This window comes from Lolium perenne, chromosome 4, assembly GCF_019359855.2.
Source record: "Lolium perenne isolate Kyuss_39 chromosome 4, Kyuss_2.0, whole genome shotgun sequence".
NCBI classification, from domain to species: Eukaryota; Viridiplantae; Streptophyta; class Magnoliopsida; order Poales; family Poaceae; genus Lolium; species Lolium perenne.
The window spans coordinates 105,143,443-105,159,304 of NC_067247.2; the positions used below are offsets into that span (position 1 = coordinate 105,143,443).

At 43.8% G+C, this 15,862-nt stretch overlaps 1 protein-coding gene and 1 long non-coding RNA gene across 22 annotated transcripts; both read left to right on the forward strand.

The window, feature by feature from the left end:
• The first annotated feature begins 1,238 nt into the window (after positions 1–1,238).
• Positions 1,239–1,787, forward strand: LOC139830507 (uncharacterized). The gene is made up of 3 exons (XR_011742729.1): positions 1,239–1,407; positions 1,516–1,584; positions 1,687–1,787. It is a non-coding gene; the product is annotated as an uncharacterized lncRNA (long non-coding RNA).
• Positions 1,788–8,537: 6,750 nt separating this feature from the next.
• On the forward strand, positions 8,538–12,850 carry LOC127293540 (uncharacterized). 21 transcript variants are annotated; one of them, XR_011742728.1, is made up of 8 exons: positions 8,538–8,723; positions 9,320–9,408; positions 10,015–10,099; positions 10,976–11,058; positions 11,437–11,476; positions 11,634–11,686; positions 11,891–12,054; positions 12,450–12,850. XR_011742728.1 is itself a non-coding variant. In XM_051323181.2 (8 exons), the coding sequence occupies exons 2-7, from the start codon at positions 9,351–9,353 to the stop codon at positions 12,025–12,027; spliced, it is 471 nt and encodes a 156-aa protein (XP_051179141.1). In that variant the 5' UTR covers positions 8,538–8,723; positions 9,320–9,350; the 3' UTR covers positions 12,028–12,054; positions 12,450–12,850. The 21 variants fall into 21 exon arrangements, 4 of the variants coding, with proteins under 4 accessions (XP_051179141.1, XP_051179146.1, XP_051179144.1 ...); XM_051323181.2 differs by lacking the exon at positions 10,015–10,099 and adding an exon at positions 11,865–11,890 and having other exon boundaries at positions 11,274–11,484; positions 11,988–12,054; XM_051323186.2 differs by lacking the exon at positions 10,015–10,099 and adding an exon at positions 11,865–11,890 and having other exon boundaries at positions 11,988–12,054.
• The last annotated feature ends 3,012 nt before the right edge of the window (positions 12,851–15,862 follow it).

Here is a 15,862-nt window from a genome sequence, read left to right on the forward strand (position 1 = left end):
TAGTATAGCAATACATTACTATTATGGGGCCCATTATGTATTTCGCACAGGGGCCCCAAATATCTGGAGACGGCCCTGATTATTCCTCCTGGAAGCCAATTAGCCAAGAGACAACACCCAACAAATAGATGGCACAGATTTGTTCTCCTGTTCATATGCTATGCTGATTAGTAGCATTTTCGGATCTACCAGGCTAGCATTGGTGCATACATGGTCTCTACTAAGAGATTATCCAACATTTTTTTAGTATATCAACAACAACACACCACTTATCCTATCCACTGCTTACATTGCGAAACGGGAGTAACAGTAACCAGCGCTGCTCCCCACACTAGTGAAAACTTCTTAAGTGCTCTGTGACTCTGAATTACAAGTAACCAGAAAGAAGGCTAACAAAAACTTATGTGCTTTAAGGTTATCATGAATCATTTCGACGCAAAGACCCCAGGGTCACACCTGATAGCATCGATCGGCTGGTCTGATGTAGGGCCGCACGAAGATGCAGGCCATCACTATTATTGCCTTCCAACGGAATCGCTTCTTCTTTTCAGCCTTTCACTACCTCACGTACCCGGATTACCGGCACTTTCTTGCCGGCAGTTTACAATCAATGCCTAAATGCTATTGATTAGCGGCATTTTCTGCTGAGTGCCTTAGATTACCACATAATTGGTGGCACTTTAGGAGGTTGCCCTCAAAGTTTGATTATTACTGGCATTTATCGAAGTGCCGGCATTATTTTCTAAAAATTGGTCTAAAAATTGAAGGGTCTAAATGCAAAAACGAACAAACATCCCAGGGTCTCGCACAGTCGCACTCCTCTCCCCCACCCACCCCTCTCAGCCATTGCGCCGCCGCTGACGGCACGCCCTAGAATCCACCGCGCTGTTGCCGCATGCGCGGACCCGGGGCGTAGCCTGATCGCGAACCCCTCGCCGCTTCGCCCGACGCGGCCCGCGATGCATCGGGCGATGCGGCTGCGCTGCCTCCTGCGCCCTCCGCCCATCTCCCTCGGCACACCCTCGGCCGCCGGCGGGAGATTTGGCGCGCCCGACGGGGTACGGACGCTGGGTGCGCCCTTCAGCGAGAGGGGGCGGCTTCTCCGCTTCTACAGCTCCAAGGAGGAGGGCGTGGGGAACGCGGAGACGGCGGCGAGGAGCGGCGGCAACAGCAACCAGCAGGAGCACTTCCTCACGCCCAAGGAGGAGGGCGTGGGGAACGCGGAGACGGCGGCGGGGAGAAGGACCAGCAGGAGTGGCTAAGCGGCGAGCGGTTCCTCACCGGCTGCAAGAGGCGGGAGTCGCCCTTCCTCACCAAGCGCGAGCGCTTCCGCAACGAGTTCCTGCGCCGCGTCGTGCCGTGGCACAAGAGCAGCCTCACCTGGACCAACTTCCCCTACTACGTCGAGTAAGCACCATGACAGACACACCATCATCTACCACGGGAGGTTTCCCCCCCTTCCCGAACGTCACTAACCCAGCTCCCATTTCGCTGTCCCTGTTTTTCAGTTGCAAGTAACAATGCGAGGCAGCTGCTGACCGAGTGCGTGGCATCGCACCTGCGGAACAAGGACGCCGCTTCGGAGTACAGTTCTCCTGCTCGGCTGCTCCTCCGTATTTTTGCTATACGGCTTGGCGTCGACCCCGACGAGCCCTCACACGACGCCATCCTTCCCATCCCACGCAGGGGGCCTGCCCCGCCGTGGGCGCCCTCGAGGACCCCAACATCGCCAAGGACCACGACAATCAAGGCCTCCTCGTCGACAACCAGCGGTTCGCATCGAGCATTGATGTCTACGCCCCCCTCCTTTTCCTGTAGACAGTGTTGAGCCTCCAAGAGCAGAGGTTTATAGAACAGCAGCAAGTTTTCCCTTAAGTGGATCACCCAAGGTTTATCGAACTCAGGGAGGAAGAGGTCAAAGATATCCCTCTCATGCAACCCTGCAACCACAAAGCAAGAAGTCTCTGGTGTCCCCAACACACCTAATAGGTGCACTAGTTCGGCGAAGAGATAGTGAAATACGGGTGGTATGAATATATATAAGCAGTAGCAACGGCACCAGAAAAGTGCTTTGCCCAGGACAGTAAACAAGCAGTAGTAACGCAGCAGTAGTAACGCAGTAAAACAGTAAACAAGCAGCGATAGCAGTATTTAGGAACAAGGCCTAGGGATCATACTTTCACTAGTGGACACTCTCAACATTGATCACATAACAGAATAGATAAATGCATACTCTACACTCTCTTGTTGGATGATGAACACATTGCGTAGGATTACACGAACCCTCAATGCCGGAGTTAACAAGCTCCACAATTCAATGTTCATATTTAAATAACCTTAGAGTGTAAGATATATCAACACAACTAAACCAAGTACTAACGTAGCATGCACACTGTCACCTTCATGCTAAGAAAGGAGGCATAGATCACATCAATACTATCATAGCAATAGTTAACTTCATAATCTACAAGAGATCATAATCATAGCCTACGGTAAGTACTAACACGGATGCACACACTGTCACCATTACACCGTGCAGGAGGAATAAAACTACTTTAATAACATCACTAGAGTAGCACATAGATAAATTGTGATACAAAATACATTGCAATCATAAAGAGATATAAATAAGCACTTCACCATGCCATTCATAACAGTGAATAAGTATTCTGTGAAATATAGCCTAAGAGACCCACACGGTGCACACACTGTCACCTTTACACACGTGGGACAAGGAGTCTCCGGAGATCACATAAGTAAAATTCACTTGACTAGCATAACGACATCTAGATTACAAGCATCATCATATGAATCTCAATCATGTAAGGCAACTCATGAGATTATTGTATTGAAGTACATAGGAGAGAGATGAACCACATAGCTACCGGTACAGCCCCGAGCCTCGATGGAGAACTACTCCCTCCTCATGGGAGACAGCAGCGGTGATGAAGATGGCGGTGGTGTCGATGGAGGAGCCTTCCGGGGGCACTTCCCCGTCCCGGCGGCGTGCCGGAACAGAGACTCCTGTCCCCCAGATCTTGGCTTCGCGATGGCGGCGGCTCTGGAAGGTTTCTCGTACCGTGGCTTTTTTTCGTATCGAGGTTTTAGGTCCAAGGGCTTTATATAGGCGAAGAGGCGGCGTCAGAAGGTCGAAGGGGCGCCGACACTATAGGGGGGCGCGGGCCCCCCCTTGGCCGCGCCGGCCTAGGGTTTGGTGGGCCTGTGCCCCCACTCTGGCGGTTCTCGTGTGTTCTGGATGCTTCCGGGCAAAATAGGAACCTGGGCGTTGATTTCGTCCAATTCCGAGAATATTTCGTTACTAGGATTTCTGAAACCAAAAACAGCAGAAAACAGGAACTGGCATTTCGGCATCTTGTTAATAGGTTAGTTCCAGAAAATGCATAAATATGACATAAAGTGTGCATAAAACATGTAGATATCATCAATAATGTGGCATGGAACATAAGAAATTATCGATACGTCGGAGACGTATCAGCATCCCCAAGCTTAGTTTCTGCTCGTCCCGAGCAGGTAAACGATAAAAAAGATAATTTCTGGAGTGACATGCCATCATAAACTTGATCATACTATTTGTAAGCATATGTAGTGAATGCAGCGATCAAAACAATGTATATGACATGAGTAAACAACTGAATCATAAAGCAAAGACTTTTCATGAATAGTACTTCAAGACAAGCATCAATAAGTCTTGCATAAGAGTTAACTCATAAAGCAATAATTCAAAGTAAAGGTATTGAAGCAACACAATGGAAGATTAAGTTTCAGCGGTTGCTTTCAACTTGTAACATGTATATCTCATGGATATTGTCAATGCAAAGTAATATAATAAGTGCAATATGCAAGTATGTAGGAATCAATGCACAGTTCACACAAGTGTTTGCTTCTTGAGGTGGAGAGAAATAGGTGAACTGACTCAACATAAAAGTAAAAGAATGGTCCTTCAAAGAGGAAAGCATCGATTGCTATATTTGTGCTAGAGCTTTGGTTTTGAAAACATATAGAGAGCATAAAAGTAAAGTTTTGAGAGGTGTATGTTGTTGTCAACGAATGGTAGTGGGCACTCTAACCCCCTTGCCAGACAAACCTTCAAAGAGCGGCTCCCATTTTATTTTATTTTTGTGTGGCACTCCTTCCAACCTTTGTTTCACAAACCATGGCTAACCGAATCCTCGGGTGCCTGCCAACAATCTCATACCATGAAGGAGTGCCTTTTTATTTTAGTTTTATTATGATGACACTCCTCCCCACCTTTGCTTACACAAGCCATGGCTAACCGAATCCTTCGGGTGCCGTCCAACAATCACATACCATGGAGGAGTGTCTATTTTTGTTAATTAATTTGGGACTGGGAATCCCATTGCCAGCTCTTTTTGCAAGATTATTGGATAAGCGGACGAAGCCACTAGTCCATTGGTGAAAGTTGCCCAACAAGATTGAAAGATAAACACCACATACTTCTTCATGAGCTATAAAACATTGACACAAATCAGAGGTGATAAATTTTGAATTGTTTAAAGGTATCACTCAAGCAATTTACTTTGGAATGGCGGAGAAATACCATGTAGTAGGTAGGTATGGTGGACACAAATGGCATAGTGGTTGGCTCAAGTATTTGGGATGCATGAGAAGTATTCCCTCTCGATACAAGGCTTAGGCTAGCAAGGTTATTTGAAACAAACACAAGAATGAAGCGGTGCAGCAAAACTCACATAAAAGACATATTGAAAACATTATAAGACTCTACACCGTCTTCCTTGTCATTCAAACTCAATACTAGAAATTATCTAGACTTTAGAGAGACCAAATATGCAAACCAAATTTTAGCATGCTCTATGTATTTCTTCATTAATGGGTGCAAAGTATATGATGCAAGAGCTTAAACATGAGCACAACAATTGCCAAGTATCACATTATCCAAGACATTTTAGCAATTACTACATGTAACATTTTCCAATTCCAACCATATAACAATTTAACGAAGCAGAAACTTCGCCATGAATACTAAAAGCTAAGAACACATGTGTTCATATGAACCAGCGGAGCGTGTCTCTCTCCCACACAAGCATTTATTCAAACAAAAACAAAAATAAACAGACGCTCCAAGTAAAGTACATAAGCTGTGATGGAATAAAAATATAGTTTCAGGGGAGGAACCTGATAATGTTGTCGATGAAGAAGGGGATGCCTTGGGCATCCCCAAGCTTAGATGCTTGAGTCTTCTTGAAATATGCAGGGATGAACCACCGGGGCATCCCCAAGCTTAGACTTTTCACTCTTCTTGATCGTAGTATATCATCCTCCTCTCTTGACCCTTGAAAACTTCCTCCACACCAAACTCGAAACAACTCATTAGAGGGTTAGTGCATAATCAAAAATTCACATGTTCAGAGGTGACACAATCATTATTAACACTTCTGGACATTGCCCAAAGCTACTGGAAGTTAATGGAACAAAGAAATCCATCCCACATAGCGAAAGAAGCAATGCGAAATAAAAGGCAGAATCTGTCAAAACAGAACAGTCCGTAAAGACAAATTTTATTAAGGCACCAGACTTGCTCAAATGAAAATTCTCAAATTGAATGAAAGTTGCGTACATATATGAGGATCACTCACGTAAATTGGCATAATTTTCTGAGTTACCTACAGAGAATTTTGCCCAGATTCGTGACAGCAAAGAAATCTGTTTCTGCGCAGTAATCCAAATCTAGTATGAACTTTACAATCAACGACTTTACTTGGCACAATAAAACACTAAACTAAGATAAGGAGAGGTTGCTACAGTAGTAAACAACTTCCAAGACACAAATATAAAACAAAGTACTGTAGCAAAATAACACATGGGTTATCTCCCAAGAAGTTCTTTCTTTATAGCCATTAAGATGGGCTCAGCAGTTTTAATGATGCACTCGCAAGAAATAGTATTTGAAGCAAAAGAGAGCATCAAGAGGCAAATTCGAAACACATTTAAGTCTAACATGCTTCCTATGAAAAGGAATCTTGTAAACAAACAAGTTCAAGAAGCATAATGCAACAAGCATAGAGAGATAAAACAAGTGTAGCTTGAAAAAATTTAGCACATAGAGAGGTATTTTAGTAACATGAAAATTTCTACAACCATATTTTCCTCTCTCATAATAACTTTCAGTAGTATCATAAGCAAACTCAACAATGTAACCATCACATAAAGCATTCTTATCATGAGTCTCATGCATAAAATTATTACTGTCCACATAAGCATAATCAATTTTATTAGTAATAGTGGGAGCAAATTCAACAAAGTTGCTATCATCAAATATAGGAGGCATATTGTAATCATAATCAAATTCACTCTCCATAGTAGGTGGCACCAAAAGGCTACTATCATTATAATCATCATAAATAGGAGGTAAAGTATCATCAAAGTAAATTTTCTCCTCAATTCTTGGGGGACTAAAAAGATTCTGCTCATCAAAACCAGCTTCCCCAAGCTTAGAATTTTCCATAGCATTAGCAACAATAGTGTTTAAAGCATTCATATTAATAAAATTCCCATTAGCATGCATATAAAGTTCCATGGGTTTTTTAATTCTCTCTTCAAACACATCATGTCCTAATTCAAGATAAAGTTCATAAAGATCTCTCATATTTTTGTTGTTTTCCATTATGCCTAACTAGTGTAAACAAGAAACAAAAAGATGCAATTGCAGAATCTAAAGGAAATAGCTTCGAGCACACACACAATGGTGCCAGAAAAGTACTGTTACCTGGAACCGGAGTATGAGTGCCTTTTACCTTTCCTCCCCGGCAACGGCGCCAGAAAATAGCTTGATGTCTACGCCCCCTCCTTTTCCTGTAGACAGTGTTGGGCCTCCAAGAGCAGAGGTTTGTAGAACAGCAGCAAGTTTTCCCTTAAGTGGATCACCCAAGGTTTATCGAACTCAGGGAGGAAGAGGTCAAAGATATCCCTCTCATGCAACCCTGCAACCACAAAGCAAGAAGTCTCTGGTGTCCCCAACACACCTAATAGGTGCACTAGTTCGGCGAAGAGATAGTGAAATACGGGTGGTATGAATATATATAAGCAGTAGCAACGGCACCAGAAAAGTGCTTTGCCCAGGACAGTAAACAAGCAGTAGTAACGCAGCAGTAGTAACGCAGTAAAACAGTAAACAAGCAGCGATAGCAGTATTTAGGAACAAGGCCTAGGGATCATACTTTCACTAGTGGACACTCTCAACATTGATCACATAACAGAATAGATAAATGCATACTCTACACTCTCTTGTTGGATGATGAACACATTGCGTAGGATTACACGAACCCTCAATGCCGGAGTTAACAAGCTCCACAATTCAATGTTCATATTTAAATAACCTTAGAGTGTAAGATAGATCAACACAACTAAACCAAGTACTAACGTAGCATGCACACTGTCACCTTCATGCTAAGAAAGGAGGCATAGATCACATCAATACTATCATAGCAATAGTTAACTTCATAATCTACAAGAGATCATAATCATAGCCTACGCCAAGTACTAACACGGATGCACACACTGTCACCATTACACCGTGCAGGAGGAATAAAACTACTTTAATAACATCACTAGAGTAGCACATAGATAAATTGTGATACAAAATACATTGCAATCATAAAGAGATATAAATAAGCACTTCACCATGCCATTCATAACAGTGAATAAGTATTCTGTGAAATATAGCCTAAGAGACCCACACGGTGCACACACTGTCACCTTTACACACGTGGGACAAGGAGTCTCCGGAGATCACATAAGTAAAATTCACTTGACTAGCATAACGACATCTAGATTACAAGCATCATCATATGAATCTCAATCATGTAAGGCAGCTCATGAGATTATTGTATTGAAGTACATAGGAGAGAGATGAACCACATAGCTACCGGTACAGCCCCAAGCCTCGATGGAGAACTACTCCCTCCTCATGGGAGACAACAGCGGTGATGAAGATGGCGGTGGTGTCGATGGAGGAGCCTTCCGGGGGCACTTCCCCGTCCCGGCGGCGTGCCGGAACAGAGACTCCTGTCCCCCAGATCTTGGCTTCGCGATGGCGGCGGCTCTGGAAGGTTTCTCGTACCGTGGCTTTTTTTCGTATCGAGGTTTTAGGTCCAGGGGCTTTATATAGGCGAAGAGGCGGCGTCAGAAGGTCGAAGGGGCGCCGACACTATAGGGGGGCGCGGGCCCCCCCTTGGCCGCGCCGGCCTAGGGTTTGGTGGGCCTGTGCCCCCTCTCTGGCGGTTCTCGTGTGTTCTGGATGCTTCCGGGCAAAATAGGAACCTGGGCGTTGATTTCGTCCAATTCCGAGAATATTTCGTTACTAGGATTTCTGAAACCAAAAACAGCAGAAAACAGGAACTGGCACTTCGGCATCTTGTTAATAGGTTAGTTCCAGAAAATGCATAAATATGACATAAAGTGTGCATAAAACATGTAGATATCATCAATAATGTGGCATGGAACATAAGAAATTATCGATACGTCGGAGACGTATCAAGCATCGCCGACCAGACCACGCGCGTCGAGGCCGAGGCGCGTACCGTCGCGGGTGAGGGTGGAGCTCCAGCAGGTCCTTGCCGACGTGCGGGTGCTGGCTGCGCGTCCTCAACGAGCAGCTAGGGCGTACTCAGTCCGAGTAGGCCAAGGATGACAACATCGGTATCCAAGGATATCGAGAAGGGCAGGTAACCCGTATGTTTAATTCCTAGAAATATCAAAGGGCAGGCTCCGTGATTACTCTTGTTCAAATTGAGACCAAAACCCAACTACGAGTTCATGTCATGATTCAGTTTTAGCGCTGAGATTCTATTTTTGGATAATTTGTGTGGATGTTGTGAATGCACTTAGTATTAAGTCACATGGTTAGCATAGTTAGGATTTTTCTAATTCCACGGAACCTGCTAGAGAAATTTTCTGGGACATTCATGCACATACAAAGCAGCTCTTGTGGTGTTGACTCTTGAGCTGATATAGATTGCTATGCTCAAGCTAGTCGCTATGTCCATGGAAGTGTTAAATTGTTGGCATGTCAAGCATTAGGGTTATAGCTTAAATGAAGCCTTGTCTTTGATCGGAAGATCACTGAGTTACAATTAAGCTATTTTTACCTTTCATGTTGCATGAGTAGAAGTATGAAAGCACATGTCTTAAAAAAATCCACTGTTTATGTGCTTAACAATTTTCGGTAGCAAAGATAGAGTTACTTGGGGGGATTGATATAGACTATGGTGGTGTATTTTTTTTTGCTAAAGACTAAAGATCACCTGTGTCATTTTCACAGCAATTTTGTGGTTCACTTGAATTTGTAATGGATGTTTTATGCTCATCTGATGGTGTGTAAGGCTGCAAGTCATTCTCAGGAAATGCAAGGTACACCTTAGATAAAAGCTTCCAAGCGCCTCCTATATAAGTAGATATACTGAGCCTTATTTTGTTTGCACTTTCTTGACAAATATAGTGGTACACAGCCATAAGGCTTTTGTTGTACTTGCATAGTACTTCTGCACTCAGTTTTGCCATAAGTCATTATCTGATGAAGTGTCAAATGGCTATTCTTGTGGGAAGCAACCTGTTTTATACTTCCATCTCCTCCCTGTTCTTATGGTCCCCAAGCGGGCTAGACAATTTATGGCCTGCCTATGCAAATCTTAGGGTTTTTTTTGAGTCATTGCTGGAAAAATAACTCAGGTTGCATGTAATTATATTAATGGAAGAAGCGGCATACAAAGTTCATTTTTCTGCAGAATCTTGGAAGGTTTCTGAATTGAAACAACATGTAGTTCACTATTATTGTGACTTTGCGAGTAGTGGTTGAAAAGCAAAGTTGCCACGGCAGCTTGTATTACGCGCACTTGATGTTACTTAAAGGAACACACATGCACACATAGATTACTGTTTGATTTTTATAAGTCTTTTGTTTCTTTGTTAAGGATATGGACAACAATGAACTTATTCACTTCTATTCTACCGTTTTAGATTCGCCGGAGACGGGATTCAGTGACCTCATTTAGCATAACTTCTCAGATGCGAATAACAAGCAGCTCAATAACAAGCATTAGAGGTCCTGTTCCTTTCTGACCAAATTTACATGGCTGCTGGTCACACCTGCCTGCTAGAGTACCCATTTCTGGCCAAACTAGCATTTGCCCATGTAACTTTGCACTAACACAACACATACAGTTTTGGATGGTTGGAGACTGTTTCAGCACACTTGAGATGGCTCACTTCGCAACCTTCCAGGAGTACTGTACTTTTGCTTTGCTTGTCGAAAAGCTTATGTTTGGGGGTAGAAATTGTGGAGTAGCTTAAATTGGTTGATACCTGTAAAACACTGGATCTAAGCATTGATGTACAGTTAAACCAGTTTAACTGAGCGTATGGGTTTCTGATTGTGATGAAAGTGCATCACTCCTGGAACCTGAAATGTCTTTGTTATACACCAGTAGCACAGTCCAACCTGAATTGTCTTTGTTATTCTACAGTACAGCAGATAGAAAAAAATTGGACCGTTCTACTGGTACTACTGGAGTACATTAGCTGCTTGTTTATCTTAGTAAGAATATTTAGTCTCCGCTCAAAAGAATATTTGCAATATAGCTGTAGGACATCACATTTCAAAGCGGATGAACGACCTAATGAACAGGATACCAAATAACATCAGGAGGTAAAAGAAGTACTGAGAGTACATAGACTAATCGTTTAGCTAGGTCTGAAAACGCAGAAGGCACACAAATATAATCACTGGTACACAAAATTTGCCTAGTTGTTTTAGTGGCCGCATGACAAACCACAAGTACTGATAGTCCGTCTACTAGACTTTGAAAATATTTCATCGAAGCACCGCATTGTGTGAATCTAAACTCTTCAGAAAGCATTTAAATACAGTGGGTCTCTATATGCAGTAACCTATAGTGTTCCGTTTCCTTGGTGTTTACAGAGAAGAAGCTCCAGTACAAAAGTCAGATAGACTTAAGAATCAGGAAACTGAAGTCTGATCTGAAGAAGATAACAGGCTTCCAGGTATGCTTTGCACTAAGTTGATTAAAATTGTATCCTAGTTTAATTGTTTCTGGAAGTGGTGTGCTTCTACAGTAAGTTGATTAAAATTCTGGAGTATATGCATCAGGGCTTACTATGCTTGTTAATTCTGGAGTACAATATCTCAGCAACCTTTTTCCTGTTACCTTGCTTCAACATTTACTTGTTACCTGTTACTATTCTGAAATTTATCTTAGAGATGTATTCTGCAACTGGAAAAATCTGGAAGACATTGCAGAACAATACACCTCTGGAAGCCGAGCTCTTCCAGCTCCGCTCGCCGTCCTTTTTCCTGTTACCTTGCTTCAACATTTACCTCTGGTGTATTAACTCGGGCTCTCCTTGGATGCTATGTGCCAGAATGGGTATCTGCACGAGAAGATCTTCTGGTTGCATCTTGGTATGTGAGTATGTGACTGTTTTCTTCTTTCTCCAGTCATATCTCTATCAGATACTCCGCGGCGTTGCTTACTGTCATTCTCATAGAGTTCTTCATCGAGATTTGAAACCTCAGAATTTATTGGTAGATCGGTGTACTAACGCACTGAAGCTTGCAGACTTTGGTTTAGCCAGGGCTTTTGGAATCCCTGTTCGTACATTTACTCAAGAGGTATTTTTCTTCTATTACTCGTTTACAAGCGCATTGAGAACTGTTCCAGTACCACGTCGCCTTTTGGCAGGATCTTAGTATACAATTTTGCATCTTAGTATGTACTACATATGATTTTGCATCTAAACAAGCTCATTGTTCTTGTATCAAACAACACCATGGCACATCAACTCACAAGGCATGTCTATGGGAAGTATTTTTTAGGTAGTAACATTATGGTACAAAGCTCCAGAAATTCTTCTTGGAGCGAGGCAATAGTCCACACCAGTTGATGTGTGGTCAGTGGGCTGTATCTTTGCAGAAATGGTGAAGCAGAAGCCACTGTTTCCAGGCGATTCTGAGATTGATAAATTATTTAAGATATTCAGGTTCGATTCTCTCCCCGAACCATTTTAGTTTACCATAGCTTGATTGAACAATAGCACCGGTAGCTTGACTGGGAGTATGTTTTATTGGACAGTTATTTGACTTAACTTCACCAATAGTACAGTACCAATTTATTTCGTGTGTCAAACGGTCAATGCATGTTTGCTACTCTCTGAATATTGTTTGATTTCTTGCTGGGAGTACTTGCAAATTTAAAGTGGAGCAAGTTCCTATATACATTACTGTATGTGTTCATACAACAAGTTACTAGAGCAACAAATCTCTAAATATTGTTTGCCTATGTGTCCATGAATTACTGTATGTATACTTGCATTATTGGAATCGAAGTGTGTTTGCATTAAAGTGGACTACTTGCTTTACTCTATTTTTTTGTCAGGATAAATTACTGGAACTGCTGGGATTTGGAGTAGATCCGCATCTTCTTCTAGAGGATCATTGTCTTTTTCGGGTGCTGTACAATTTAGGCAAACAATATTCCTCCTGGGCATTGGGCTGCGAGTAGGCTGTGAAGAGACACATGGGATAGAAGCCACAAGCAAATGGAAGCCAGTATGATGTGTGATTGTGTTACAGGTCTTGCTTGATGAACCCTGTTGGTCAGACAAGTAAGATGGAAGCCAATTAGATGAACCATGTTAGATGAACCTTGTTGTGTATTTTATCTAATGGTTTCAAACAATGTTGTTCATGATGTGGAGATGAACACTGTTGGTCATGGAAGTTAATTAGATGCTTGGATTGTGAATCCTTGAATGTTCAAAATGTTGGTTTCAAACATTGCTTGACTTCTTGAGTGTGATGTATGCTTGATTGTAGATTGCTTGAATGTTTGAGGCAGTATAGCAACCTTAAAAATGCCTAAGAAAATAATCAGCGGCACCAGAATTAAAAGCCTGAAAAAGTAATTGTAGGCATCCTTTAAAAGTGCCGGCAAAAAGTTTAGATGGTACTCTAGAAAAGTGCCAGTAAGAAGATTTCGTGACATTTTTCGAAAAGTGCCGGCAAAAAGATTCTATGGCATTTTTGAAAAGTGCCAGCAAAAAGATACCGTGGCATCTTTCAAAAGTGCCGGCAATACTAACTAGCGGCATTTTTGGAAGTGCCTTAAAATACAATTAACGGTACTTTTCTAAAAATGCAGGCAAAGACCTACCTCGACTGGAATAAACGCAACACTTTTTTTTGTGCCTTAAAAAATCTTTGCCGGCACTTTTGGTGTCTTTGCCGGCACTTTTTTGTGCCTGCAATCTGGGTACATGATGCAGTGTTTGCCATGGGAGATGGGACAGGGAATTGAGATAACGAAAGAACAAGAAAGGAGAGAATTTATCAAAGGGGGTATCATACTAAAGATAGACAATAACTAAAAGGCAGGTAACTTCACGCATATCCCTCCACCAACATGTGTAGATAGATAGCAGACACATACGCAGGTACTACGTGAACATGACAGGGTCCCGTCTCCCCTCAATCTTGCGAAATTCCATGGCTCCATTATTGCTTTCATCGACGTGCTGCACCCCAACCGTATCATGCATCCCCCACTTCGCTTAGCTACCAAAAAAGAGAGCAAACCTCATCGCGATAACCCTAATGGGGGATGCAGGAAAGTTCAACAAGACTATGAAAAGTTTGGAAAAGGGAGGTTATAAACTAAAGAGGGGTAGCAAATCTGACTCGGCTCCAAAGCTGGTTGTGGAGATCACCGGATTCCTACACCATAGCTCGCAAAAGCCGAAAAATTAATATGTGTATTATCATTTGTGCTCGTGCATGCTCCCCACGTCTAGGGGCGATCTGGCAACAAACTAAAACCATATCCTTGTCCTGATCACACTCACTCACAAACACAAACACCTCCCTGAAAAAGAAGCCCGATCCAACTTGTGAGGCAGACAGCTAGTCTGCCTTTTGCACAAATGATGACTGCTGCAGCTACTCCATCCGATCCGTCCCGCCCTCCAGCCTATTTGGTGAGAATCCCCATCGATCCTCGGCTCTTGCCGGCCATCTTTTTCGCTCCTTTTTCCACGTTGCTGTCTGAGATCAGATGCCTCGGCTGGCTCCACGAAAATGAAGTAGCAAGTTGGGACCCTTTTGGCCAGGATCGAGCACACGATACGTCCACTGGTCCAGAGCTAATGTTTTACGATATCCCCAGCTGACCTGGCCTCCATGACTTGTACTAGCTGGGAACAGTTGAGATGCCACTCTCCGAAATTCTTGGCCACTCTCCGTCGATCGTGTAGTGTGCATCTGCAAGCTCTTCCTCACCGTCCACCTCACGCGAAGGGATACAGTTGAGATGTCGCGCGTCCGTCAACAGGCCCGACAAGCATGGTACTGGATTGTCAGCGCCACCATTGTTCTGGTCAAGTGAGTAGTAGAGGAAATCAACCATTAGTGTGCTATTAGCACTAGTTTCTTGAGCTTCCGGTGCATGCTTTGGCTTAACTCGAAGCAGCAGCCTCGAGTGCACTCCACGTCGCATGATGCATGTACTTGATATGCTGGGTGCGCTTGAACCATGCAGAGTGAGTTAAGCCAGCTTGGGGACCAGTTCAGTTAGGTCGTGATATGGGGTGGCCCGATCTTCTCAGTAAGCAACGGTGGTGATGATGATCACGGAGTGATGGCAGCGGAGGAACATGACGATGTAGTGGTCGATAACTTGTATGACACAACAAGATCTCTCGATTGGTCCCTGTCGCCAATGCAACAGCTCTCAACCCTGCAAGATATTCGCAACTCCACACACTTGCGCACGTAGCCGCCGACCACGAAGCGGTAAGTTGCAACCGTCTAATTCCCAATGGAACAGCAGATCACACAAGACTTTTTCAGGATCTACACAATATCAAGCAATATGGTGTAGGGATTCAATAGTTTTGCTAGAGCAAACAACTAAGAACTAGGGTTTATCTTAAACGTGGTCTAGAGCAGCTAGGGGTTCATCCAAGGCACTTATATAGGCGTCCGGGACAAGTTCTGGTCGAAAAGATACAAGAAAAACCGACCCAGAATAGATCTGGTCGAGACAGACTCAGACTAGTCCGGTCTGGAATCCAGTTGACCGGGTTAGGGACCGGGCTGGCCGGTCTGGACCGGGCCCTGGACCGGGAAGCAACCGGAAAGGTCGCAAAACTCCGTCCGGTTGGCCCCGGTACGACGCCCGGTTGGCGCCGGGGTGAATCCGGTCTGCCGCCCGGTTGGACCGGGCCAGGGACCGGGCGCGCCGGCCTGCCGACCGGTCTGACCGGGTGCTGGACCGGCATGGACTTCTTCTTCTCCTCTCGCGCATGCCTCCCGCTCCTCCCTCGCGCGTCCATGAGATATCTTCATGTCCAGCTCCATGTCCAACTTCACGTCCATCTTGACGTCCATCTTCACGTCCAGCTGCTCCTCTACTCCTCGTGCGATGCTCGTCTCCTCTTGATACATGATGATACATAAGTAACAGGACTTAGGCAGTATAAAGTTCTCATCAATCAAAGAATCGTTTAAAAACAAATTCACCTGTTGTTTAAGTAGCTTCGCACGAGCCCTTGTAATTGGTCCAATCCGAACTTCAACAGACTTGAGCTTCACAGCAGGTTCATCTTCATTTGTCAATGACGGAGGTAGTGGTGTAGTAGGGATGTCCTCATCATCTCCCCCCCTTCAAAAGGTGTCGACCTCGACGCTCCAAGGTCTTCTCCGTCATATGGTGTCAAATCAGCAACATTGAAAGAATTACTGACACCAAACTCATCAACTGGAAGATCTATCGAGTATGCATTATCATTGATC

Excerpts from the sequence above, each read along its gene's own strand:
- LOC127293540 (XM_051323181.2), top strand. The coding sequence starts at position 9,351 with ATGTTTTATGCTCATCTGATGGTGTGTAAGGCTGCAAGTCATTCTCAG. Across the intron at positions 11,059-11,273 it reads AGAAGATAACAGGCTTCCAG|AGATGTATTCTGCAACTGGA; the intron begins GTATGCTTTGCA and ends AATTTATCTTAG. Across the intron at positions 11,485-11,633 it reads GGTTGCATCTTGGTATGTGA|ACTTTGGTTTAGCCAGGGCT; the intron begins GTATGTGACTGT and ends TGAAGCTTGCAG.